Raw genomic sequence first — 27,623 nt, 5'->3', positions numbered from 1 at the left:
CTACACGAATTCCACTCTGGTGCTTGTTCAGAGACCTGGCTCAAAAACCGATTTCCTCGAAACACAGACTGAAATTAGTAATGGAAACGTGTACTCTGTATATTAATCTATTTCTATACCAGCACTGACTCACATTTAAGGCAATGCCCTAGCACAGTTTTTCCCAACCGGGGTGCCGTCTGATAAGAAAAATTATATTTAAAAATTATATTTAAAAATAATAATAACAAGAATTCCCTACCCCACGACCCCCCTCGCTGACCTGTCAGCAGCATGTCAACATCAGTATGTGCTTTATCCTAATAATTAGCGTGTGATTATGCGTGTGTAGTGCAAAAGAATATGGACAGATTTCTTAAAAGAAAATCTCCAGATGCTTCTGGACCATCAACTTCATTCACATGTAGCTAACGCTGTCTAGCATCAGTGTTTGTGTAGGGTGCAACAAATTTTTTCGAATTTTCAAAGGGTGCCGTGACTGAATAAAGGTCGGGAAACGCTGCCCTAGCATATAGTTTACAGCTTATACCATTATGCTACTCTGACAATGGCCTGGGGGGATGATTGAAACATAGGGGTGGTAATCTGTAACGTGCGGCTAAATACCTAAGCATGTGTAGGAAGCGATACCAAGTCTGGGCTACACAGTCGTTGTCCATTTCCGTAGGTATGAGATTGGCATCCTCCTCTGGCACTTTAAAAGGAGGGAAGGATGGTCCATATGTGAACCTCAGCAGTCTGTAAATTAAACAGATCAATGACATACATTATACAGCTCTTTCCTGTAATCAAACATGTTCCTCATTTGCACATATCGAAACCATAAAGTCTGCGCGCCTCCAGAAGGGAAATCTGAGAAAACTACATTTAAAGATATTGTGCATTTCATTCAAATTCCACCAAAAGACAACACCACACCGACTGTCTAAAAGCAATAATATTACCAATACTTGAATATTACCGATATTAGCACTATGTCTACGTCTATCTTCATCCCTTTATTCAGATAATATAGACTGGCAGGCTATTCAGAGGTCTCACACATGCACTGGTCATTCCGTATTTAATTATATCATCGTCTTTATATTATCTCAGCTTAACCGGCTTTTAAAGTCCCCATGAAATCAAAATGGATGTTTTGTGCCTTTTAGTACGAATATGTCAGCCTTAAGGTTATCTATAAGCTAGTGTGCTCCAAAACAATGACAAAACTCACATTTAGAAGAGATATGCATTCAAAACTTAAAGGCTCTCTCTACAACCAATACAGATCAACAATTTTGATGACATCATTCTGCACCTCAGCTTCTCAGCACATTTTCTGTCCAGTCAAATGCTCTCTAGAATCTGAAGTGTCCCGCCTCCAACAGTATAAAAATCCAACTGTTAAGGGATGTGAGGTAAGCTATACTCTATTGGCTATTAAAAAGAGGGCGGAGCCACTCAATATGCCCCGGCCCCGACTTCTTGATTTCAGACGTCAAAACGCTGCGCGTTTCTGGGCACTTCACTGGGATTTTAATGAAATTATCCAAAATTATAATAACCTGTTTTAACTATCCTGAGCTGCCAGTCTATAGCAAGCGAACACCCAACCTATGCCTACGTTTGCAATCGTATTTTATGGGAAAGTTATTAGTGATGTTTACAATGAGCATGATTAATGATTTTGATCCAGGGCTGACATTGACTACGTTTACATGGACAGCAGTAATCTAATTATTGACCTTATTCTGGATAAGACAATATTCTGATTAAGGTGTTCACATTTTCGCTTTTATAATATTCTTTCATGTTCCCGTTTTACATGTTATAGAACATAGATCGATTAACGGCACACGCCATTACGTCCCCACGTCACGCCATCCGACGTTCCCTCCAGAATTTCACATATCGACATACAGTCCGTCTTCTTTCATTTTTTATTTTACGAAAGCTTCAAGTGCAGTTAAATATTTGTCATGCTATACGTGCAAATAGACGACTGCTTGAAGCCGTGGGCTGCGTCCTAAACCGCGTACTTACATACAATACAGTAGCCGAAATACATGTATTTCTCCTACTGTATATTAGGTAAATACGCGGTTTCGGACGCAGCCGTGCTCTCTTGTTTGCCGAAAAACGGTTGAGCACTGCCGTGTGTGAACATGTCCTGTCGCAAAATGCGGTGAAATCTCCCACATGATGTTAATAATGTGATTAAGGTGTGTACATGTCTGTAATGCACCTCAATAACGCGACTAAAACAGGAATACTCCACGTCTTAATTCCATTTGTGTTTACTTCGAGTATGTCTTTAGTCAGATCACGGTGATCAATAATCGCTGTTTACATGGTAGCTTCTTAATCAGAGTATCGTCTTGATAACGGAATATCGTTTTCCATGTAAACGTACTGATTGTCAGTTTATTAGATACTGCCCGGCAATACAAGTAGCAATTAAACAGTATTTCGTTGATTTCCTCTTGTCTTTTAGCATCAGCACTACTGGTAGTTATATAGAAGTCAGCTAATTCACTTCGGTAATTTTATCTAGTTCATCTAGATGCAAATTCTGAGTAAATGTTTCAGCTGTGCAGCATCTAAACGATATAAAGCTCAATTAAAAATAAAATTAGGTGTATATATATATATATATATATATATATATATATATATATATATATATATATATATATATAAATAAATAGGTATATATACACACACACACACACATATATATATATATATATATATTTATATATATATATATATATATATATATATATATATAAATAAATAGGTATATATACACACACACACACACACACATATATATATATATATATATATATATATATAAATTCAGTTCCAGAGGCAGGTTTTCTCAGACTGCCACATACATGTGCTGCGACTGAGTGAATTGTTATATCTCTAGTACTAATTCACATCAAGTCATGTAGAACTGCACCTGGAGGTGAGAGCAGCAATGACTTTGCTCCACTGCTCCACCACAGGGGGGTGGTGTCTCCAATTTGCTAACATCTCTCTTGCTGTCTTCCAGTATGGTGGTGTTGGGAAGCAGCGTGTGCAGGCCAGGAACCAAACTTCAAACAGTACACTGATCAATTTCTCAGCCAGCTTCTCAGCTATGCCACCTACAGGGGACAAGTACAGGGGGCTTGTAAACACTAAATGAGCATGTAGTATTGGCTAAACGATTTAACTTGTTCATAGTACGATCAAGCATGACAAGAGGTCATGTGGAAAAACTTCCAGTAACACAGAGCAGAGGTTGTACAGCACTGATTTGGAATTAAGAAAGAAAAGAAAAAAGACTGAAATGTGCTAGGCATGTGTTTTACAATGTTGGCATGGCTACAAACCTCCTACAGTGGGTGGGGCGAGCAGCGTGTCATTGATACGAAGCAGGAAGAGAAGCAGCACCTCCCACGTCTCTCTGGCCATACAGGCGGAGTCACGGGCGAGTTTCTGCACTGCAGACAGCACCTGCTGACACAGCTTGAAGTGCATCAGGCTGAAGTGCTCAGGCCTGTGACAGACACACACACATACACAGAGAAGTGATTAACATTTGCATCACATATTGGTGTGCGTGCATGTGTGCAGCAAATTACATAGAGCAGGGTGAAATCGTTATAGATTATAACATAACTTGCGGATTTATTTGTTTGTTAAAATTAAGCATCACAGTGCTGAGTACCGGCTGACATACAAAACTGATCACTGGACTGTGTTCAGTCAGGCTTACATTTGCATAGATTAAAAGCACAAAATATATGTCAGTAGGATTGGACTGGAAAAATACGTTAAATACTAATCACTATCACTAGTCAAAGGCACAAGAGAAAGTAAGACAGTATTACACGGCAATAAAATGCAGGAATGACTTATTTCGTAATTATGGCTGGTTTGGGGAAAAACAACAACAGGCTTACAACAAATGCAAAAAAAAAAGGTCTGGAGATCATTTGCATGTAATGCTTAGATATGTTTTGTTTGCAAACAAAACGTACCTGTTTATTCAGTCAGTGAGTTTGGCAGACGCCCTTATCCAGAGCGACTTACATATATCTCATACAAATGAGCAGTTGAGGGTTAAGGGCCTTGCTCAAGGGCCCCAGCACTGGCAGCTTGGTGGTGCTGGAATACAAACTCACGAACTTCACACAGTGAATGAGTAGGTTCAGCTTTTACGTAGGTTTGCGTCTGTGTTTAAACATCCACGAATTGTGTAAGTATATGCCTTCCAGTATATTGTGTGTACGTCGAACCTGGTCCATGCTAGAGGTTGACCGACAGCGGATTAAACCGATACTGATAACTAAGTTGTGCGGTGCCTGTCGATAACCGATTAATCGACCGATAGTTTTAAAAAATGATACTGAATGAAAACATATAACACTCAAAGTGAAATATTGCTCAACTTTATAACAAAAATATACAGTACTGACCGTACCATGAAAATGTACTGTACTTCTTAAAATAAAATAAATCTATAAATATGAATATATATATATTAAATATTAATAACTATTAAAGTAAATAAAAGATATATGTCCAAACTGAACCAAAACAGTTACATTCCAAATAACAAATAAAAATAGAGACTTATAAAATGAATGGAAAAAAAACTAAACACTATGTAAATATTGCAACAAAATTTGTCAGTTTTTATTTCACCTCTAGAGGCCGCTCTCGTACTGTATAATGACGACGAACCCTTCTTAGCCAATCACGTGATTGACGCAACTGGAAAAACCTTCGTGGATTTTTGCCGATAGTTCCAGCGATCAAACTGATAAATCGGTTGACCTCTAGTTCATGTCCCTTGTGTAATTCAATCCTGAATCAGTAAATCACAAGACAGACTGCGCAAATTGCACTTGATCATTAGTAGGTCACCTGATAACGTATGCAAGCTACCGCATGTCCGTGCTAGAAACTCAACGACTTACCCGACTTAGGAAAACTGTGCGAGTCTGAATGAATAAATGAACTGACTCCAGTCACTGGAAATACTCATAACATTCAAATGTACTAAAAGCTTACGTGAAAATTAAATGACTTTTTATAATTGATCTTGCTAGTAAAGACGAACTCAATTATACAAACTATACAGCCTCAATATACAGTCCATCACATTCCTGCATTCGATCGATCACGCACATTATTACCTTGGCAGGAAGAGGTTGTAAAGATGTTTGAGGATAGTTTGGACATAAAGGTTGGGCTCTTTGATGATGGGTTGGGGTATGGAGTCTCGTGGTGACACCAGTGCCATGATCCAGTCCGTGTAGACATCCACGCACAGCTTGACTGTATCTCCATCCGATGGAAGAGTCAGACCGTAACATATTACCTCCATAGTCCATTTCACCTAAAGACGACCACGAGGTCATGAGAAAGATTAGAGACAATTGTTTCCACAAGCAATTGATCAAACTAGTCAAAAAATGGTAACAGCAAGTTAAACGTTAAATGATGTTTAATGGCCATCATGTGTCCCAGCTCTGCAATGTAGAAATTTATTATTATTATTAAAAAGGTGCACTGAATTGAAACGTCAATTTTAAAAAAAACGTCAGTAGTTTAATCTACTGTCTACATATACTGACTAGTGACAAGTCAGATCAAGCTACCTAGGTATCCGTTATATAAATCATAGTTCTATACAGTATATGTCTAAAGAAAATTTTAAAAATAATTTACCAAACATCTTTGACCGATGACTTCTAAAAGACCATTATTTCTCCAATATTTTACCAGGCTCCCAAATCACCTTAGAAACTCTATGAATATAAATAAATAAATAAATAAATAAATAAATAAAAATTATATATAAACGATATCATTTCGACTTAAAATATGAAAGCTTGTCAGGTGAGGAAGGGAAACCATTTTCACCAGAAGCACCTTTAATGGGAACGTACAAATCAGGGTGAGCTAGCTAGCTAGCTAGCCGATGGGCTATAAAAATGAACATAACAGTTGACCATACTGTGTCAAATTTCTGTAAAAGCAATATCACACTCACAATCATGTGATTATGCTGAAGCAAACTGCTCATATTCGGTATAACCGCACTCGTGCAATTATGCTTAATTAAACTGTGAAATGAAAGTGCTTCTACTGTAATATTTTTTTTTTTTTGGGGGGGGACATTTAAACATATTGCTGAAGCAACAAAGTAACAAAAGAGGAAACAACAGACATGACTACTGCTCTCCTTAATAACTGAACAGTCACCGCCGACTGTTTCTAGCCAAGATGTTTACCTCCTTTTCATTATGTCTCTAGACATTTCAAAACATTTGAACACCGTTTAGATCAGTGGTCACCAACCCTGTTCCCCAAGATCCACCTTCCTGAAGACTTTCCCTGCATCCCAACTGGCATACCTTTTTTAATGAAGAAAAAGTACATACTCTTGAGTGTGTTTTAAAAGAGTATGCAAATAATGGGATGTACTGACACGTGAAGTAACGGAAGAGAACACCGTCACTGTAAACAAACTCCTCGCTGCATTTCTGCTTTTCTTCAACCGTTATTCCTTAAATAATTTATACTATAGAATTCAATTGAATTCAATTTCCACTTTTCATTTATACCTCTCTAAAACACATCCTTGAATTCGGGCGAAGCACACCGCCACACAACTCCTCCGCCCTTACGCAAGGAGTTGTGGGAAATATTAGCTAAAAAGAAAAGTGTCCACAGAGCCACACTTCAAAAATTTACCAGAAATGGTAGACCACCCAGTCACCTTTGGGATACTCAACATACTGTGATGGGACATACTAATTCTAATCTCGGATACTATTTAGTACGAGTAGTATGCCAATTGGGATTCAGGGCTAAGCTCGAACCATAATCGTGCCCACCTGTCCATCTAATCATTGCCTTAAGACAGTGCTTCTCAAACTGGGGGGTGCAGAGAGATCGGAAGGGGGGCGCAAATTGTTTTCAAGAAGAGAAAAAAAAAACCATACAGGGCATCAAATACAATGTGCATAAATGGAAAAACCCAACGTTCCCTCTCCCTCTGTATTTTCTTTTTTCTGGGGAGAGGCGGAGCTTAGCCTGCATTTTATCTAGCTGTCAGTGCAGACCAGTGTTAAGATAAGATAATACTTTATTAATTCCCAGATGGAGAAATTAGAGACCAAGTGTTGCCAACTTAGACACTTTCAGACCCCTTTAGTGACTTTTCTTTTTTTGCAAAAAAAAAAAAGCGCCTAGTGACAAATCTAGCAACTTTTTGGACAAACCTTAGCAACTTTCCAAATGTCTCCAGTACTGTCCTGCAAGTGTGAGGTCTTGCTTTCCCGCTGCACTCTCACATCTCTCTGCGTCTGCTCTGTTCAGTGAGGGGCTGAGAGCCGGAGATTTAAAAATGTCATGGATAACGAGACGCACCCTTCGTCCTGACTGACATCATTCATATGCAAATGTTTTTAAAATGCAAGATGAATGGAATGCAACATGTTTTACATGTAAAATAGTCCATGTTATTACAGCCTAGTTCTCTTGTTCAAAGTAGTTCTAGTGTTCAGAAACATTTTTGATCATTCATGTTCCATACCTGTCCGTTATATAATTTTATAAGTCATAAAATTTATTTTTAAAAAATCATAAAAGTTATGAAAAGTAATTAAAAAAAGTACAAAAACACAAAAGCAAAAAAAAAATCTATCAATCTATCTTTCAAAACAGATTATAGATTAGGTTGTAATTTTATATCTTCAGTGAACGGAGGCGAAACCAATCAGACAGGGTTTACAGGAAAATACTCGTGTCTTATTGGCTGACATTTGTCAATTCTGCCAAACGCTAACTCACACAGTCAGTGTGAGGAAAAATGGATATATACCATTTTTTAAAATTTATTTTTAAACCAGTAAAGGGGTTTAAAGTGAAACATCCTCTGATACTGAGCAGGAAAACAAGGTGTGTAAATGTATATGAGTTCCAGTTTACGTGAACATGATATTTGCAGAGTATAAGGAATGATAATGTACTCTGCATGGCCCTGTAGCAGCTAAACCCATACAGTGATAGCTTAGTTGTGTCTCCCCTTGCCTAACGGCACCAAACTAGCCAAGTTAGAAAAGTTTTATATTTTATCAGTCTGATAGTCCTACAAACAGTGTTAACACGCGAGGCAAGTTTTATTACAAATCCAACTTCTTCTAATCATGTCATACATTGATGTGCTCTAAAATTACTGAAAGAACTATGAGTTTCACTTTGCAGTGTATTTACCCAACACCGGTAATTAGACTAGAGACTAGGGTTATACATCATCGCAACTAATTAACTGTCCTAGGGTAATAATATAAAGCATTGTTACTCATTGCCAACAAATGACCTTGTGTGTGCACGACTCAAACTAAATTCTGTCTCAGAAACGCCCTCTATAAGATCAGTGTGATGAACATCCATTGCAGTGACAGAGAGCTTTAATACATGAACTTAATGTGGCACCGTCGCGATTGGAGAAATGACTGCAACAATCATATAATAAAAGAAAACTAGCTCTATGTTCTCCATTGTAAAGATCTTGGGCAACTTTTGGACAAATAATGCGCATGCTACACTGGATACAAATCATGAAAGTTGCTTATGATACAAAGTCCTTTTCTTTTTACAAATAATGGGTCCACAGCAGTGGTTTTCAACCTGTGCTCCACAGCTAGAGTGGAAGCTGTTTAGGCCTTTTGCCTGTTTTCACTGATTACCAATGTCAACAACTGTCTAACCGTATTTTAACAGACCTGATGTGGGCCCCCAGTAGCTTCTGCGGTTGCTTGTGAGGGCTGCAAGCTGTGAAACGTCGAGGACCTCAAATCTATATTAACAGTTATACCCTAAGATTTATAGCGCCACTTCTATAGCTTTCTTTAACCAAATTTTAATGAGGAAAATATGATGTCAACGTGATCGTAACGGAAGGTGATCTGTGGTAAAATACCAAAAAGTACCTGACCTAAAAACAGTGCCTACAAAGAAAAAGCACCAAAAGTACATTCCTGGCACTGACTCGCATTATCCAAATAGGCTGAGGCCTGTGTGGAAGCTCGGGGGTGGAGACAATCGATAAAGATCAGATCCAGACAGAGACCGAAGGGAAATCACAGGATATCCTTCTACTGTTATCAGCCTGCACAGAAGCCTGCAGGAACCGCAAATACAATAAAACAGATGGGGAAGTTAAAACTCCACAACATGGAAGTGAAACACACACACACACACACACACACACACACACAATACTAGACTTAAGGGTCAGAGTTTGCAATACCACACACCTCACAATAAAAAACCCACAGAAATAAAAGGAAGTGCTTCAAGCGCTCACGTTAACACTGATACATGACTAAAGAATCTGCTTAACATCAGCAGGCGCAACAAGGGCAATGAGTCTCTTATGCATACCCTATGAACATTTCCAAGGCAAAATTATGTAAATACACCACACAAAGGTTTCATCCTGACTGGATGCCAAATGCCTTTAGCAAAACAGATCCAGCGTGGCCTTTAGTGTTAGTGTTTGTGACTATAAACTGCACAATAGACAGTCCTATGTGTTAAGGTTAAAGGTCTACAATAACAGCAGCCTTTAACAAAATATTAAAATGATCTGCATGTCATGAGCAATTCCCAACACTGTACAAAAGATCTACAAATGAAAAAGTGACAAATTACAGGAAAGCTGTAACACAACGTTGGTAAGGTGTTTACATGCCAGACAGCTTCAGTGCCAGTGTACCGGGGTATAAATTGTACAAGTTCCTGGAGCTGTACTGGAAAAATGAGCACCACTTTTGCACAAAGACGCAGTCCTCTACAAAAGTATTGGAACCGCAAGGGTGTCCAATTCGTCTGTTGACGCTATACACTGAAGACTTTTGAGTTTTAGATTAGTAGAATTTCAGCTTTCGTTTGTTTATATTTACATCTCGGTGTGTTCAACACCTTTTTTGTCAAACCACTCAATTTTTAGGTGCGCAAAAGTGTTGAAAAAGATAGTCTTAAAGAAAATTTTGCTTGTTTTAGGGGGTTTTTCCCTTCCGTCTCCTCTTTGTATTTCAATCTGGTTTTCTGATTCTTACTGTTGATGCGGGATACATTCAACCCTGCCCTGTGGAGGCTGTTGGCGATGTCACTGACTCTTGTTTTCAGGTTTTTCTTCACAGCTCTCACAATCTTTCCGTCATCAACTGCTGCTGTTTTCCTCGGCTGACCCATCCGGTGTCTCTTACTCAAGATACCCAAATTGTTGTACTGGCTATGCCTAATGTTTGTGGTAGATTTTCCCATTTTTTTCTTAGCTTCAAAACGGCTTGCTTTTCTCCCACAGACAGCTCTCTAGGCCTAATGCTGGTTTATCCTTTTTAACAACAGTCTTCACAGGTGAAACGCACAGTTCAAAGCAAGTGTAAACAATCGATCTAACAGTGCACTCCTGGGCAACAAGAAACACAAAGATGTTTAACACATCTAGATGTAAATATCAGGACATGAAAGCTGAAATTCTGATCCATCGTCTCATGTTCATCTTGTGATCGCAACAACAAAAGAATTGACCTTACCCTTCCGATACTTTCGCAAAGGACCCTATATAACAGATACCAGTTTCTCTTAAATTTGTCACCCATCTGCACATGCTACGTAGATCATTTAAGATCAAACGGCGCAGGCCGATCTTTATCCCAGTCAAGACAATATTAATATACTGTGTGGAAGGTGTTACAATTGCAGCACGTGGAAATATAACGGCACGGTTAGCGTTTTTGTCCAAATTGTACAGATGACTTCAATTATCATCTAAGCAAAATAAAACCTACACTGAATGTCAGCTTGGTTCTGTTTCACTTCCTCAGCTGTGAGGAAGGCAGCTATTTGCCTTGACAAAACAATGGGCTATAGTCCAGCTGCTTGAATGTTATCTGAGAGAACTGACAAAATCACAGGACAAATTCTGATTAATTGAGGCATGTCAGCTGACAGTCTGTTAACAATGAAAAGAACCCAGACATGATTTCATGCTAGAGCTAAGCCTGCAGCAATTAGTCGACACAATCTATAACTAACAATAACACAATAATGTAAGAGTTGTATAGACATCTGTTCCTGGGTAGAATGTAATACAATAGTGAAAACTTTGGGGGCTGAAACAACACTGCTACTCCTGCACCGGAGACGGCCCAATTAACAGCGACCAATCACAACGGACTGGGACGACTGACCAGTCAGATCAGAGTATGCTCTGTGAAAGAGGAGTTTAGAATGAATCCTTTAGAACGGATCATTGAACGAGTCGTTTGTGACACTGGGGGAAAAACGGTAATGCAATTTAAATTATGAGCACATTAAAGTGTTTTTTGGCCTTGGGTGCATGTAAATCTATTGTATGAGACCTTTAAAACAAAACTAGGCACGTTTCAAAACCATAATAGGTGCACTTTAACTTTTTTATTTTATTTTAAAAACACTCTAATCATTTCTGTCTTTAGAAATCAGAAAATATTTATTTGTAATCTTAACTTTTAATATTGAAAAATGGTAAATGGTCTGCACTTATATAGCGCTTTTATCCAAAGCGCTTTACACTGTGTCTCATTCACCCATTCACTCACACTCATACACCAATGGCAGCAGAGCTGCCATGCAAGGCGCTAACTTGCCATCGGGAGTAACTTGGGGTTCAGTGTCTTGCCCAAGGACACTTCGGTATGTGGAGTCATGTGGGCTGGGAATCGAACCGCCAACCCTACGATTAGTGGACAACCCGCTCTACCACCTGATCCACAGCCACCCCCTAAAAAATATTTATTGTAATCAGAAGATACTGAAATTCACCTCGTGACCCCTTGAGATCATTCTCAGACACCCCCAGTTTGAGAACCACTGGTTAAAATAGAGATAGTGATCCAATTAAATTCTCAATTTTCTTGTGTTTTAATTTAAAGAATTCCTTATTTTGTCATTTAAATTAGGTTTTGTTTTGGGAACAATCTCTACATTAGCCCTAGTAGAGAAAGTCATTAGAGTAACAAGATGTGAAAGGTTTAGTTTGAAATGACGTCATAGAAATGGGAAAAAACAACAAGACGATAAACAAACACCAAACGATATTTGTTAGTCTCTCATTTATAATCCGATTAGTCACTTATTTGTCAACAGGTTTACAGAAATAATCAAATAAAAATTCTAAGTTAGAGCAGCACGTTCTCAATGAGCCTAATAAGTTATAAATATGTGTTTAATCATTTACGCCAACTCTTTTCTATGGTTGTTGGGTGTGTTGTGATCAGTTTAAATACATGGTATTTTTACACACACCCACACACCCACACACACACACACACACACACAGAAACACAGTCCCAGCATACCTCTTTATCTGTCTTGAGGAGACACTCGGAGGCAGGAGCTCCCAGGGTGGCACCCAGTGGGCGCACCACCGCATTGGCAACGTCACGGCCCACAGTGGCCGGGTACGAGTGCAGGACGCTGACGTGACCCTGATCGCTCTGCACCACCAGGTGCAAAGACCTCCATTCCGAGTACATGGCTGAGACTTCTACTGCATCCAGCTGTGCTCTGAGAACACAGGGAACACCAAAATACAATTAGGTGACCATCTCATCAAACAGCTGCAGAATGACACAATAATTCCCAATTCACGAACAACAGGAACTGGCTGAAATTCTGGTCTAAATGCCACGTTTAACTGGAACTCGACCTGGACAAATGTAGACGCTAGGATATGAACTCTTTCTGTCATTTAACACCGCATGCAGAGAAAAACAAGCAGAGAATTACAACGTGTGGACAAGATGGTCTATATGTTTCTGTGCTGTTCACCTGACAAGTCCAGGCCATGAATCTGAACTGCAGCACCATTCATTACACCAAGGGTTTCCCGTGGTTATGCAAAATATATATTTTATTTATATATATATATATATATATATATATATATATATATATATATATATATATATATATATATATATACACACACACACACACACACACGTATACATAATATATTATATATACACACACACACACACACATATATACATATTATATATATATATATATACATACATATATATGTATATATATTAGATTATTACTAAAATATATATATATATATATATATATATATATAGTAATATATATTATTATATATTATATATATAGTAAAATATTATTACTATATATATATATATTTTAGATTAGTCCACAAGACAAGATAATAGCTGAATTTATAAAAATTACCCAGTTCAAAAGTTTACATACCCTTGATTCTGAATACAGTGTGTCATTACCTGGATGATCCGCAACTGTTTTTTTTTGTTTTGTGATAGTTGTTCATGAGTCCTTTATTTGTCCTGAGCAGTTAAACTGTCCACTGTTCTTCAGAAAAATTTCTTTTCTTTTCCAGCAATTTGTGCATATTTGACCCTGTTCCAACAGTGACTATATGATGTTGAGATCCATCTTTTTACACTGAGGACAACTGAGGGACTCGTACACAACTAGTACATAAGGTGCAAACATTCACTGATGCTCAAGAAGATAACACGATACATTAAGATCCGGGGGGATGTAAACATTTGAACAGGATGATTGGTGTAAATTGTTATTATTTTGTTTAAAGACATTTTTATTTAGTACTGCCCTTCAGACGCTAAATAAGATAATTACATGTCTCCCAGAAGACAAAATACTAACAATTTACACCGATCATCCTGTTCAAAGGTTTACGTATCCCTGGAGATTATATATATATATATATATATATATATATATATATATATATATATATATATATATATATATATATATATATATATATATATATATACACACATATATACACACACACACACACACACACACACACACATATAGCACCTTCATCTGCAATATAAACCGTAGGTTTTAATTACCAAATAATAATGAATAAGCAATAACCCAGAGTGTCTTAAAAGTACTACGGAATACATAGAGCTCAATCATAAACACACAAGTTCATGTAACTGCTGGTCAGGATCGCAGTGGAACCTGAGCCAATACTGGGAACACCGTGCATGAAGTGTGAACACAACCTGGATGGGATCCCAGTGCATCACAAGTAACACCACACACACACACACACACACACACACATATATACATATATACATATATACATATATACACATATATATATATATATATATATATATATATATATATATATATATATATATATATATATATATATATTCGATCACACTCATTTCACACACACACACTCATTCACAAATATGGAGCAATTCAATGTAGCCAATCCACCAACTGGCTTGTTTTTGCCAAGTGAGAGGTAACATGAAAACCCAGAGGAAACCCACTCATGTAAAAACTCCACACAGACAGAAACCTGAGTTCAGGACTGAACCAGGGACTGCAGAGCTGTGAAGCAGCAAAGCCACTCGCTGCAGTGAGTAAAAACACACTATCGAGGCACACAGTAAGACAGCAGTCAGAGCCATGTTCTTTAGAGAGTTGCCATAAAAGAACTTTCCCGTTCATGATTTAGTCATTTTGCCGATGCCACACTAAGCTGAATAATCATTAACATTTCAACGTTGAACAATACCACAGTAAACTCTTTGACTGCACATATTTCTGTCATGACTACACAGGTGAGGTTCAGAGGGAGGAGGGGTGTAGCGTATATAAAAACACTCGAATGACACAACTGACACTTTCCAGGCTGCTTCCAGACTCTCTTTTCTCCTCTCCTTGCTGTGAACGTAAACAGACTGTAGTAAAACTCATCTTCACGAGCTGTGAGGTTAAGCAGAATGGAATAATATGTTTAAAGTGAAGTAACAAGAATGTTACAGGGACACGTAGCTGTAGACTGCTCCTTCATCTTGTACATGCCGCGGCCGTCCAGGAAAACGAGGAAGCTCTGTTTGACGCTGCTCGTGCAAAATATAGAAAATATAAAAAACCCCAACAGGATTAAGGATGGAAACGCTACAGCTGGCTCCTTAACCCAGCTTCAGTTCCCAATGAACTGATTAGAGGGCCGTGACTTATATTATATGACGTATATTGACTTGTTTCCGTTTGAAACAGGAAGTCAGCTTGATGGCGTGTTGAAGTGCTTGACTAACTGACTAAAGCCATTAGAGGTCGACCCATCGCGGATTTCACCGATACTGATAACTGAAGTCGGGCGGTACCTGCCGATAACCGATTAATCGACCGATAGTTTTTAATATTGATACTGAATGAAAACATATAACACTCAAAGTAAAATAACGCTGAACTTTATTCCAAAAATAAACAGTACCATGAAGATCTACTGTGCTTTTCTAAATGAAATAAATCTATTTATTAACTATTAATAAATATCAAAGTAAAGAAAAGATATACGTCCAAACTGAACCAAAACATAACACTCCAAATAACACAACAAAATCTGTCAGCGATAGTTTTTATTTCACCTCTAGATGTTGCTCTCGTACCGTATAATGACAGCGGAGTCTTCACAACTGCGCAGTCGGTGTGGGTTTTTGCATGTAACCGATAGTTCCGGCAAATAGTTAACGTGATGATAAATCTTCAAACCCGATCACTCAAGCCAAAAGTGTTCGAGATATGCCACACCCCCGGCTGAATCTCAAGCCTCTGGGAGTGATGTGTTGTTCATGAATGATTCGCTCATTTTGAATGGATCTTTAATATGGCTCGGGAACAGCAAGTAGTCTCAGAGAGTGATTCGTTCATTTCATCCCCATAGGTTCTGTACTGGAAACAGAAATGATTAGTTCACCTCTCGAGTCTTCAGGGTTCGAGTCGTTCGCTCTTCTGGTGACCGCTGCATAGGCAATGCTCCATGCAGTACCTGAAACGGGATGAACGAACAAGTCGGACCCAAAGATTCGAGACGTGAACTAATCATTTCTGTTTCCGGGGAACAGACGTGATAAATGTGACGTGACCAAACGACTGAACGACTCGGATCAGGAGGTGAGGTGAACTAACAGACTGCATAGCTTGAAGACCCAGCTAAGCAATTAATTAATCATTGCTGTTTCTCATAATTCGGCCTTGGCTGCATTAGCCTATAGTTTATTTTATAGTTTATTAAGTACTACATGTGTTAGGGAATTTAACATGTAACATTTTAATTATATTCTGCTGAAATGAACGAAATGGCTTGAAAAAAGATTCATTCATTTTGCTGAACGAGATTCAATGATCCGAACTTGCCATCACTAGCCTCTGGTATACTTTGTTCATTTTTTTCCCTACGTGTATGCTAGCGTGTGCGCACAGTCGTATGCGTAGCCTTTCAAAGTATACTCCGTATACACATGTATACGTATACAGGTGGTCGACGCATGCACGTTACGACAACTTGCACTACTGTTTCTGGCCTAGAGTCAGTTCAGAGCAGAAAAGCAGGTCTTCTGGTGTGAAGGACGACAACGAAGACGAATCACAACACCACGAAGAACAATGCTCGGGCAATCTCACCACGATTAGCACCCATATACAAATCCTTTTACTCTTTAAGGCTAGGATTAGACAAAAGCGGGTACTTTCTAACCTGCACTTGTTTCCGTCTCTTCCGTTTCTTTTCTTCGACTACCTTGAGAATCAACGATCCTGCATCACTGTTGCCACCTTGTGGAACAACTAAATAATGCAGAAGTATTAAATGCACATGTGCAGCTTGAGAAAATCAGGCTCTGCGCGGACAGTACGCGTGTACTCTTCTGATTTGTGTCTAGCTAAAAATTGAATCATACGTTCTGCTTAAACAAATCTGACAGCTGCTTAGCTAAACACGGAGAACTGTGAGAAGACTTTAGCAAGATGTTTTTCTGTCAACTACAGAGGATTTCTCAGCACCACCTTCACCGCGGCCTGTTTCAGAGGGGGGACTATTTGCAGAGGGTCCGTGGGAAAGTTTTTAAAATGTTTAAATAATATTACGTATATATAATTTGTTAAATGCATAAAAATATTCAAATATACCATACACACATCAAATGTCAGAACAATGTAAGATATGTTTTAAAATGAACCAATTTGGTCATTCGCGTGTGTTCACAAATATCCCGTTAGCGGAGCTGACGATCGTTCATTGATGGATTTATTTTAAATTTATTTACAAATAAAATGATAATTTGCAAAAACCTATGAGTGGTAGACAAGTTCAAGTGTCGCATTGATGGATAAAATAAACAAAAGATCATTCAGAGAGTCAAATTATATGTCACACCAACAATAAAATGTAAAAAATTAAATCTTGAAATGTTTTGAGTCAATTTTAACTGTCCAATGTTAATATTATTAATGTTAAACATTAATAAGATAAAAGAACATATATAGAAATGACTGTTTAAATATATAGCCTAAAACAGTGGTTTTTAAATTGGGGGCCACCAGGGGGCACCCGGGGGGGCCTCAACAATTTGGTGTGCCCATCCCTCCAACTAGTATGTTTTCGCTTTCTCACTCTCAGACAACTACACACACAATCAATTTGTAATGTAAAGATGTAAGATGTAACTATTAATAAAAAAGGGGAATATTTTCAGAGGTCTGTATTTTAATGTGTTTTAAAGACATCTTGCATCAGGGGGGCCTCGGTCAAATGTTAATGCCATTTGGGGGGCCTTGCCCTGGAAAAGTTTGGGAACCCCTGGCCTAAAGTTGTCATGGAGTGTGGGGCTCCATGTAGATTGTTCGAAATATGCTAGGGGTCCATAGCTCACAGAAGACTGAGCACCACTGGTCTTGATGACAAGATGCCATGTGTTTTTGGATTTATTCTGTACATGCAGCAGACATACCAGCACTTAACAAGGCCCAAATCTGAAAAGTTCAGAAGACGCACAGGCGAAAACGCAACGAGATTTCGATGTTTGCTGCAAACAGTCACTACTTCAGAGCAAGACCTACTACATATACTTACTACAGGGCATTTCATTGGCTATATAAAAGACTAGTACATGATGAATCATCAAAAAAAAACAAAAACCTGCTTTCCAGGAAGTGACGAACCATAAAATTAAAATGAGGATAGCCCTCAAACTAATTTACTGAGTTATACCATCGTATTTGGTGTCCATAACACTAAGGGACACTTTAAAACACTGTCACTGCAGGTGTGACTTCCGTAGCCACAGCTCAGCTAGCTCCAACGGAAAAGGGGCTGTTACGTCTCAAACAGCACTCTGTCCTACTATATAACACACTAAAACACTACGACGCAGATTTGGACACACTATTTACCAGTGTCCTGTGTGATTTGGGACACAGCCTCGCTGAGACAGGAAGCTAATCACGACAACACCATTATCTCTCCTATTTCCTCAGCGCGTTCAAACCAAAAGCGTTTCCCCTCAAACAAACAAACCTGTTAAATACTTTCCACAATGGAAAGTGAGTTATATAACAATAACAACAATAATAAACAACAACAACACAAGCGTGTTTTATTAGGATGAAATCCATCTAAACAAACATTAGCTTGAGCTAAACTGGTGGTTGTTATTGTTATCGAGCTGTTTTAACTCCTGAAATGAAACCTCGGGGATCCGTGATGACTATCAGCACATTAAACACTCGGTTTCTCCCCACATTAGCTAGTTTATTTCAAATGGGAGGACTTCTGGTACCAGTATTAGCTAGTAGCTAGCACCTAGCACAAGAGCCTAGCCTTGTTTGACGGATCATTCAGATTCTCTGACAGTTCAAGCTCCAGCCTGCGTTTCGACACGACTTGTACTCTGAATAAACGGTTTGTTTGCGGCATGCAGGAAACATTTTTTTTCGTCTTACAAAAAGAAAGAAAACATGAGCAGCTCGGTGACAAGGTGAACTCGATTGGGATCTTCAACACTGTTAGCTTAGCCAGCTACATCGGTTATGTTATTGTAGGCCGCAATGCGGGACAATCCTGCAGGGATAGAAATCTATATGTGTGTATATATATACATACAAAGCCTGCTGGCGGACTAACTAACAAGAAGAGCGAGAAGCTATCATTACCTGCTTCCGATGTCATAGCACGCATTCGTGTCTTTTCAATGGATCGGGCAAGACGAAGAGGAGAAACTTTGCAGCATCTTTGTCACTAGCTAGATTACATCCATGGCTGTGCAGCGCAGACGTTTGGCAACAGAGCGATCACCACCAGGGGGCGCTGCACGGAGCTCAGCAACTAGGGAGGGAGGCCTGAGAAACAGGAACCGAGGCTGCATTCCAAATAGCTTACTAGTCACTATAAAGGCGCACTGAATAGTGCACAATTTTAAAACATCCTCAGTAGTGCACTTTTATGTCTGATAGGATGCTGTTTAGGATTCAACCCTCGTCCATTAGTACGACTATCAGCGTATTACTAATCATTTAGTAGTAACCTTTTACTGTCGAAAATGCATGAAATGCTCAAGAACAGTTTTTCTTAACCATTTTGTACCCAGGGAGCCCTTTAAGTACAATATACCTTCCATGGACTCCCTCAATACAGACTTATTTCATGAATATTATTTAAATATGGACAATAATATTTTGTCGGTTTATTAGCGCCATATATTCGCCTGTCTGTGTACGCGTTTGGTCCAAGTTGACCTTATTTACAAACAGGCTTGTTTTTGAGTTGTTGAAGTTTGTCTTAATCCCATTCAGGTCAATTGACCAGTATATAACAGATAAATAATCGAGGAACTCAATAATAAATGTAATAATGACTGGTGGGGTGTCATGTCTACACCTGTTACAACCAAAAAACAAACAATTGTTGTCCTGCTGGAAGCTCCACCCATGTCTCATCATCATCCTGGTGGATGGCAGCAGATTCTTCTCAAGAATCTTTCGGTAAAGAGCTCCATTCATCGTTCCTTCAATTATATGAAGTCTGCCAGTACCATGCGATGAAAAACAGCCTCACACCATGATGCGTCCACCTCCAAACTTCACTGTTGTATAGTGTTCTTAGAGTGATGTGCAGTGCCATTTCTTCTCCAAACATGGTGTGTAGTATGACAGCCAAAAAGTTCAATTTTGTTCTCATCTGACCAGACTACACTCTCCCAGTATTTCATAGGCTTGTCCAAATGTGTTGTAGCAAACTTTAAATGAGCTTTGATGTGCCTTTTCTTTAGAAATGGAGTCTTGCAGGGTGAGCGTGCATAGAGGCAACGGCGGTGGTGTGCACTGCCTATAGTTTTCTCTGTGACAATGGCACCTGCTACCTCCAAGTGTTTCTGGAGCTCTTTCCAGGTGGTCCTTGGTTCTTGGGCTTCTATTCTAACTATTCTTCTGACTCCCTGGTCAGAAATCTTGCAAGGAGCTCCTTTGCGTGGCCGATTGATGATGGAGTGATGTTGCTTCCACTTGCGGATAATGGCCCCAATGGTCTACTGGAAGATTCAGAAGTTTTGAAATATGTCTGTATTTGATTCCATCAATATGTTTTGCAACAATAAGGTTGCGAAGGTCTTGGGAGTGCTCTTTGCTTTTACCCATCATGAGATGTTTCTTGTGTGACACCTTGGTAACAAAAAGCCTTTTTATAGACCATCAATTTACTAACCCAGCTGATATTAATTTGCACGGATAGGGGGTATAATTATTTATGGATTTCAGCTGGTTCCTTGCCTTACCATGCCTTGGTGAACTGATTTTTCTTAATGTGTTCAATACTTTTTTCCTGTGTCATTCCACTTTATTCCACATAAATTTATTTATGGACTTTAATGCTGTGAATTCTTTATATTTCCAGATTTCTTGAGTTAATACTGATGTGTGGTGAAAATTTCATGTGAATAGCCCCATTGGAAATATATTTACTGATTTTTTTTATTTTTTTTATTTTTATTTTTTGATGCGTTCAATACTTATTTCCCCCACTGTAACTAAGGGAAAGGTTGCTGGAAGACGGCGGTGTTTATTGCAAATGCTGTAATAAATAAATAAAAGGCCTCAGCATGCATGCACATATGCATAAGGAGGTATCTGGGTGGTTCCCTCAGCCCCTGGTAGTTTAACACATACTGTACACACAACTTGCAAAAACCTCACACTCTTATGCCAGAATCAAGTACTCCAGTCAAAAGCATATACTCCCATACTAGTCAATTGTATAATTGCACACAATAACATAGCTGGTTAAGGCTACCATTGGTAGGATCAAAAACAGTACCTATAAAAGTATTGCACCAATCAACAAAGAATCATGTTTAAACCTATTCAAATAAGTTAATCTACAACTGGGCTTTAATGGGCGTCATGCTGATGTTCCTGCACAGATCTGCCATCATCAGTATTGCAACCGTTACCATGGCAACTCTATTTTCATTCATATAAGTATTGCATGGCAGGACTATTTTTCACAGCTAGCAAAAGAAAACAGTTTAGTTGGTGAATAATGCATGTTAGTTTGAGAATCAACTATTCTGGTGGTTTTAACGAATCCAAGTAAATCCAGTCCTCATATTATTTTGGTTATAAAGAGGCAATTGTAGAATAAACACATGCTTGAGCAATATAAGCAAACTGTTTCTCACCTCTGTGGTCCGAGGTTCTGACAGAAAAACCAAAGAATATGTTTTGCTTGATTTTTAAGAGATGGACTCATGCAAATTATTTGGAACTCATACTGTTAATGTTGTGACACTATTACTAATATCTACTTATTTACTTCCAACTTCAAACTTGATCATTTTAGTAACATTTTCTAACCCATTCTGTGGTTAGCATAATAATTATGTAGGAAACATAATTAGCAAGTTGCTCAGGAAGAAAATACATGCTACTGAATGTGTCTATTATTAAAAAAAAAAAAAAAAAAAAAAAAAGTAAAGCCCTCTGTTGTTTATTTTTTTCAGACTGGTAGTGCATTTGAATTCTGACTCCAAAAAAAGGAGAAAATGTATCTAATGCAATATAACTGAGATAACTTAGAATGTAATATTGGCAATAGTAATCTTACACAAGTGATGGCACCCCAACTTGTGTGTGTGTGTGTGTGTGTGTGTGTGTGTGTGTGTGTGTGTGTCACTCTTACTATTGTTTCTTGTCAGCCTGTCTCTAGACTTGGTCAGGCCACACAGCCTCATCCACATTACATGCAATCTTAGCTCTTACCGCTTTATCCTTTTCAGGTTCATGGGAAACCTGGAGCCTATCCCTGGGAGCATCGGGCACAAGGCGGGGTACACCCTGGACAGGGTGCCAATCCATCGCAGGGCACAATCACATACACACTCACACACCCATTCATACACTACAGACACTTTGGACATGCCATGAAATCACTCATGTATTCTTGTAAAAAAAAAAAAAAAAAAAAATCTTCCACTAGTGTGTGGTGAATAACTCCTGTAGGTTTGAGGAATGAGGAGTATGCTGGCAGAAACAGACTGCAGAATGTATGATTGTCAGTAAACCACTCATGCTCCCCAGCAGCAGAGTAAAAACTGACATTATCCCAAATAACAGTGTGACTGCTTTGGCTGCACTCACTCCCTCTGCTCTTGAAGGACATTATTATGAAGATAGCCGAAGAAAGCTAGTAGATGTGCAGTGTTGTATTGGTCCAGGGTAACAAGGCACAATAGCTCATGGCAGTATACTGTGATATTTCCTTCATGAGACATCCACAGTGACCCAGTGGCCTATAACGCTCTACCCCCATTTCTTCCTTTTGGTCATGGTAAACCCAGCTTCATCAATGAAGTTGTACTCTCTGTACAATGAAGGTGTATCCCTGGCATCAAGCTTGAAATCTGCCTACCAAAAATATGCAATTACATATACAATGTAATAGGATTGTGTAGGATTGCAGTAAATCATACATACTATAGCAATTCATCATATAACACACAGTACCACACTATACTGTACATTGCTATCTCGGGCTTACTTACACATTCCAACTTTTCCAAATTGTGGTTCTTATGGTTGGTAACATTTTCTGTATTAATTTCCAGTGGATCCCAATAGACATGTTTCACTGACACTCTGTTACAGTGAAGCAATGTGGTCAGCATTTGTATTACTGATCTGCTCAATTTCTTTAATTTAACGATAAATTAGATTTCATTCAATTGACAATAACCATGGCCTGACTCTAGAATGTTGTTGTCTCTCATGTCTACAAAACACAGACGTATTTTCATTAAGGGTCATGGGTGGATCAGTGATTAAGGTACATGTACTGGCCTGCTAATCAGAGACTGTGAGTCCAAAACCCAGCACCACCAAGCTTCCACTGTTGAGCCCTTGATCAAGGCACACACACCCTCTGTTCCAGGGGTGCTGTATCACTTTGCTGTATTTTTGTATATGAATTTGAAGCCTGGTTTTCTTTCTTTCCCTTTCATACAGGAAAACAGAATATAGAACCCAAGGGCATGTCATGTATAACAATACTTTATTGTATTTCACATAATACAGTATGTAAAAAAAAATACAAACAAGAAGTACAACAGGGCAGAAAGCTGAGTCCACTTCAGTTTTACAGTACTGTAGTGCAATGAACAGTTTTTGTCTGAAACTCTGCATTCTGAAGCAGCTCAAATCTAGGTCTTTGCCCAGATTTACTCAGGAACATACCATAGACAAGGACATGGATGAATAGAGTAGAGAGAAATGTTCTCCTTCTTCTTTTTCTTCCTCTTTGGTTTCTACATCCTCTTTTGTGTGCTTGTTCTTCTGTCTCAGTATGTGAACACATTTGTGGCCCTATTCAACTATCCTGAGAGTCTGACTGGACTTTAAGTCAGTTTAGTTGTTGCGTGATTGTCTAATAAAAACTGGGTGTTAATTTGAGGATTTGAGTTAATCACACTGAATAGCTGAGTGAACTCAGTCTTTACCTCCTGTCTTTTATTTGCTGGCTGACATTGTGGCTTGGGATGCTTTGCTCATTGGATTATTAATATAGAAACACTTTCTGAAGTTCACTGATTTATATTATACAAACACAGTCATACCAGAATGGGCTCTAGAAGCATACGCTGTATGCTTCTTCTAAAATTAATCAGAGATGTAATCTGCAGAAGGATATGCTAACTTGTGCTTTGGCTTAGATTTCCCAAGTGTTGTATTTGACAGACTGCCACTATAGACTAATCAAATCAGTAAATACAGTATTTTAGCTGTTTAACAAATGCATGAAATGAACTTATGTTTAAAAGGTGTAGTGCTTTTACATCAATTTATTGTCTAATGTATGAAAATGACAGCCTATAGGTGCTGAAGAAACTGGATATTACATGCGTCCATTTATGCATTTGGCCTGTAATTCCATCCATCCATCCATCTTCTACCGCTTACTCCTTTTCAGGGTCGCGGGGGAACCTGGAGCCTATCCCAGGGAGCATCGGGCACAAGGCGGCGTACACCCTGGACAGGGTGCCAGTCCATCGCAGGGCACAATCACATACACATTCACACACCCATTCATACACTACGGACACTTTGGACATGCCAATCAGCCTATCATGCAGGTCTTTGGGAGGAAACCGGAGTACCCGGAGGAAACCCCCGCAGCACGGGGAGAACATGCAAACTCCACACACACATGGCCTCGGCGCGACTCGAACCCCGGACCCTGGAGGTGTGAGGCGAACGTGCTAACCACTACGCCCTGGCCTGTAATTAATATGTCTAAATATGGTTTGAAGAGGGTATTTACTGGTACTAGTACCCCAAAACAAAGCCATAGTTTGCTGATCTATAACAAACGCAGGTACAAAGCAAATCATTGATGCAACTGGTGCAACCATATGGCTGCAGGGCCATCATATTTATTGGTTTGAATATCTTTAAGGTAGACATTTCTACCACTTCTAAGCACATCGATGTGCTTTACTGTTTACGAAATCAAGTCAATCATTCATGTCTTTTGCCAAGGTCCACAAAACTCCTGTCAGAATATTGAATACTACAAGAACTTAGTGAGACACATTCTGTTGTAAAAATAAATAAATAAATAAATAAATAAAAAGCTTCAAATTTAGCATTTTGAATGTTCACTGGTTTCAACACAGCCCCAGAAGCACTGAGCTTACACAGCTGATGAAGGACTTTTGTCTGAGACCTTCTGTTTCACTGGACATAATTGGACACGAATTGACACCATTTCCGTGGTTAAATTATACAGTTTGAATCAAAATGCAAAACACCAAAAGTAAAAGTTTGCTTTACAATCTGGACAGCATAAAAGTGTTAGGAATCCCAAAACCAGTAGATGGCAGCACATCCACATTGAATACAGTGATAACGCAAACACAATCAAGTACAACACTGTATACCATGGTGTATTAAAGAGAGAGAGAGAGAGAGAGAGAGAGAGAGAGAGAGTGTTAAAAAGAGAAAAGAGTCTGCTCTTCTTCACTTTCCTTTCTAAACTTAGGAGAGCTTGCTCTGCTGCTTTCTCTATCCTTATAATAGGAAAGTACTCCATTTCAGGAGTTTTCTCTATAGGGATTGAGTTGGTCTACAGGTAGGTTACGCAGATATAAATGTACTTGTCAGCAGAACAATTATGCTTCCTTCACATCTTAAATGCTGAGCAGAAAGGCTTGATTGCAATCTGATGATGAGCTTGTCATTTTGCTCACAAAGGAACATTTGTCATCAGATGTTAATAACCTTCACATCTTCATTCCCACTGTATTTGTGTTCTCAGTCTTTAAGGACAAAAATCATCGTTTTATGATATCAGCTTGTGGCTTTATGTAGAACAGGCTGAAGCCTAGTACAAAAAGATGCAGGCACGCACACATTCACGCACACACACTAAAGAAAAAAAATGAAGAAACAGCAGTTTACTGTGCAAAAGAAGAACCTTATCTCAATGCCAAAACTTTTTTTTCTCTGTATCACTTTGTTGCTGATTGCTTAATAACACAATACTGATTGAAAGTGATTGCATATTCCAAAGGAATGCGTAGGAGGCGTATGTGTGTGTGTGCGCGTGCGTGCGCGCGCGCGTGTGTATGTGTGTGTGTGTGTGTGCGCGCGCGCGCGGCGTGCATGAGTGTTTCCGGCATGTATTCGTCCTGGTATTGACAACAGAATGTTTAACAAATGTCTCCTAAATAATTTTATTTTATTTCATTTACAAGATCTCAGGGTGGAACATCTAAAACACACACACACACACACACACACACACACACTTCCACCACTGCCATCACTTGTGTAAGATTACTACTTGTCTACATTGCATTGTTAGTTATCTCAGTTATATTGCATTAGATACATGTTCTACATTTTATGAAGTCAGAAGTCAAATGCACTACCAGTCTGACAAAAATAAACAACAGAGGGCTACAAATAAATAAATAAATAAATAAATAATAGACACATTCAGTAGCATGTATTTTTTTCCTGAGCAACTTGCTAATTATGTTTCCTACATAATTATTATGCTAACCACAGAATGGGTTAGTAAAATGTTACTAAAATGATCAAGTTTGAAATTGGAAGTAAATAAGTAGATATTAGTAATAGTGTCACAACATTAACAGTACGAGTTCCAAATAACTTGCATGAGTCCATCTCTTAAAAATCAAGCAAAACATATTCTTTGGTTTTTCTGTCAGAACCTCGGACCACAGAGGTGAGGAACGGTTTGCTTATATTGCTCAAGCATGTGTTTATTCTACAATTGCCTCTTTATAACCAAAATAATATGAGGACTGGATTTACTTGGATTCTTTAGAATCACAAGAATACTTGATTTTCATCCTTTCTGCCTTAGCTTGGTGAATAAAAGACTGCAGTGCTGATTTCAGACCATGTCCCACACTGAAACAACAGTATCCTTTATTTATTCCCAGTAACCACCCTGTGGAGTGGCGCTTGTCGTTCTCTAATTACCCGTGTTGTCTCAAAGCTTCTGTTGTTGTTTTCGAAGCGCTAAGAGGGTCAGGCACGACTTTTAGTGAGAACTAAGATAGTTGATCACAAAGGCCATGAATAATACAACACTACGCTGTCTCAGAGACTAAATCAAGTAGAATAGGACTTGAATAAGTCCAGTCAAAATCAAATTGCTGTTTATAGCATTCCAATTTAGAGATAAACCATGTGTGCTGCATTTGTAAACAGCTTAGTTCAGAGTCGCCATTATGCTGTTCTTCTTATTACTTGATTACTAATGCACTCTTGCATTAGTAATACGCATCTAACTGCTTTTATCAGCCAATTTCATTATTTAAAAGGTGGCCTACCATAAGATGTTTTAATGTTATTGTGCATTGCTAATAAAGTATGAAAGCACTTTATGAAATAGCTCTAAGTGTATTTTGAAGAATCAGTGTTAAGCCTCTCATTAAGAGCTTTGGAAATCTTCAGTACTGAAAGTGTTTGGTGGGAACTGTGAAGCAAGAGCAGTGTTTGCATTTTACTCAGCAGATAGTTACACACGTGAAGGCCGCGGGTTTTCAGCACTGAAACATTATGAAACTGCTTCGTTTCGCCCACACCACCGCATGCTCTCTTTCTTTCTCTCTCTGACCTGTCTTTAAACCAGCCATTTCTCACAAAGCACCAGCTTTTTTTTCATAATATCT

At 38.7% G+C, this 27,623-nt stretch overlaps 1 protein-coding gene across 7 annotated transcripts in view; it reads right to left on the bottom strand.

Moving 5' to 3' along the window:
• The window catches only part of ralgapb (Ral GTPase activating protein non-catalytic subunit beta), a 52,000-nt gene extending 32,615 nt beyond the window's left edge, over positions 1-19,385 (bottom strand). For 3 of the 7 annotated variants that reach the window (XM_053635992.1, XM_053635993.1, XM_053635994.1), the window contains exons 1-6: positions 19,084-19,385; positions 12,402-12,609; positions 5,178-5,380; positions 3,366-3,532; positions 2,951-3,137; positions 607-738 (exon numbers count right to left, since the gene is read on the bottom strand). In XM_053635992.1, coding sequence (XP_053491967.1) covers positions 607-738; positions 2,951-3,137; positions 3,366-3,532; positions 5,178-5,380; positions 12,402-12,578 — 866 coding nt within the window. In that variant the 5' untranslated portion in view covers positions 12,579-12,609; positions 19,084-19,385. The remainder of the gene's footprint in view (positions 1-606; positions 739-2,950; positions 3,138-3,365; positions 3,533-5,177; positions 5,381-12,401; positions 12,610-19,083) is intronic. The other 4 variants (XM_053635991.1, XM_053635997.1, XM_053635998.1 and 1 more) reach the window with 2 other exon arrangements.
• Positions 19,386-27,623: the final 8,238 nt, after the last annotated feature.

Source organism: Ictalurus furcatus, chromosome 11 (assembly GCF_023375685.1).
Source record: "Ictalurus furcatus strain D&B chromosome 11, Billie_1.0, whole genome shotgun sequence".
Lineage (NCBI taxonomy): Eukaryota > Metazoa > Chordata > Actinopteri > Siluriformes > Ictaluridae > Ictalurus > Ictalurus furcatus.
Note: the sequence above shows the minus strand (reverse complement) of the source record. Positions and strands in the feature narration are given on the sequence as shown.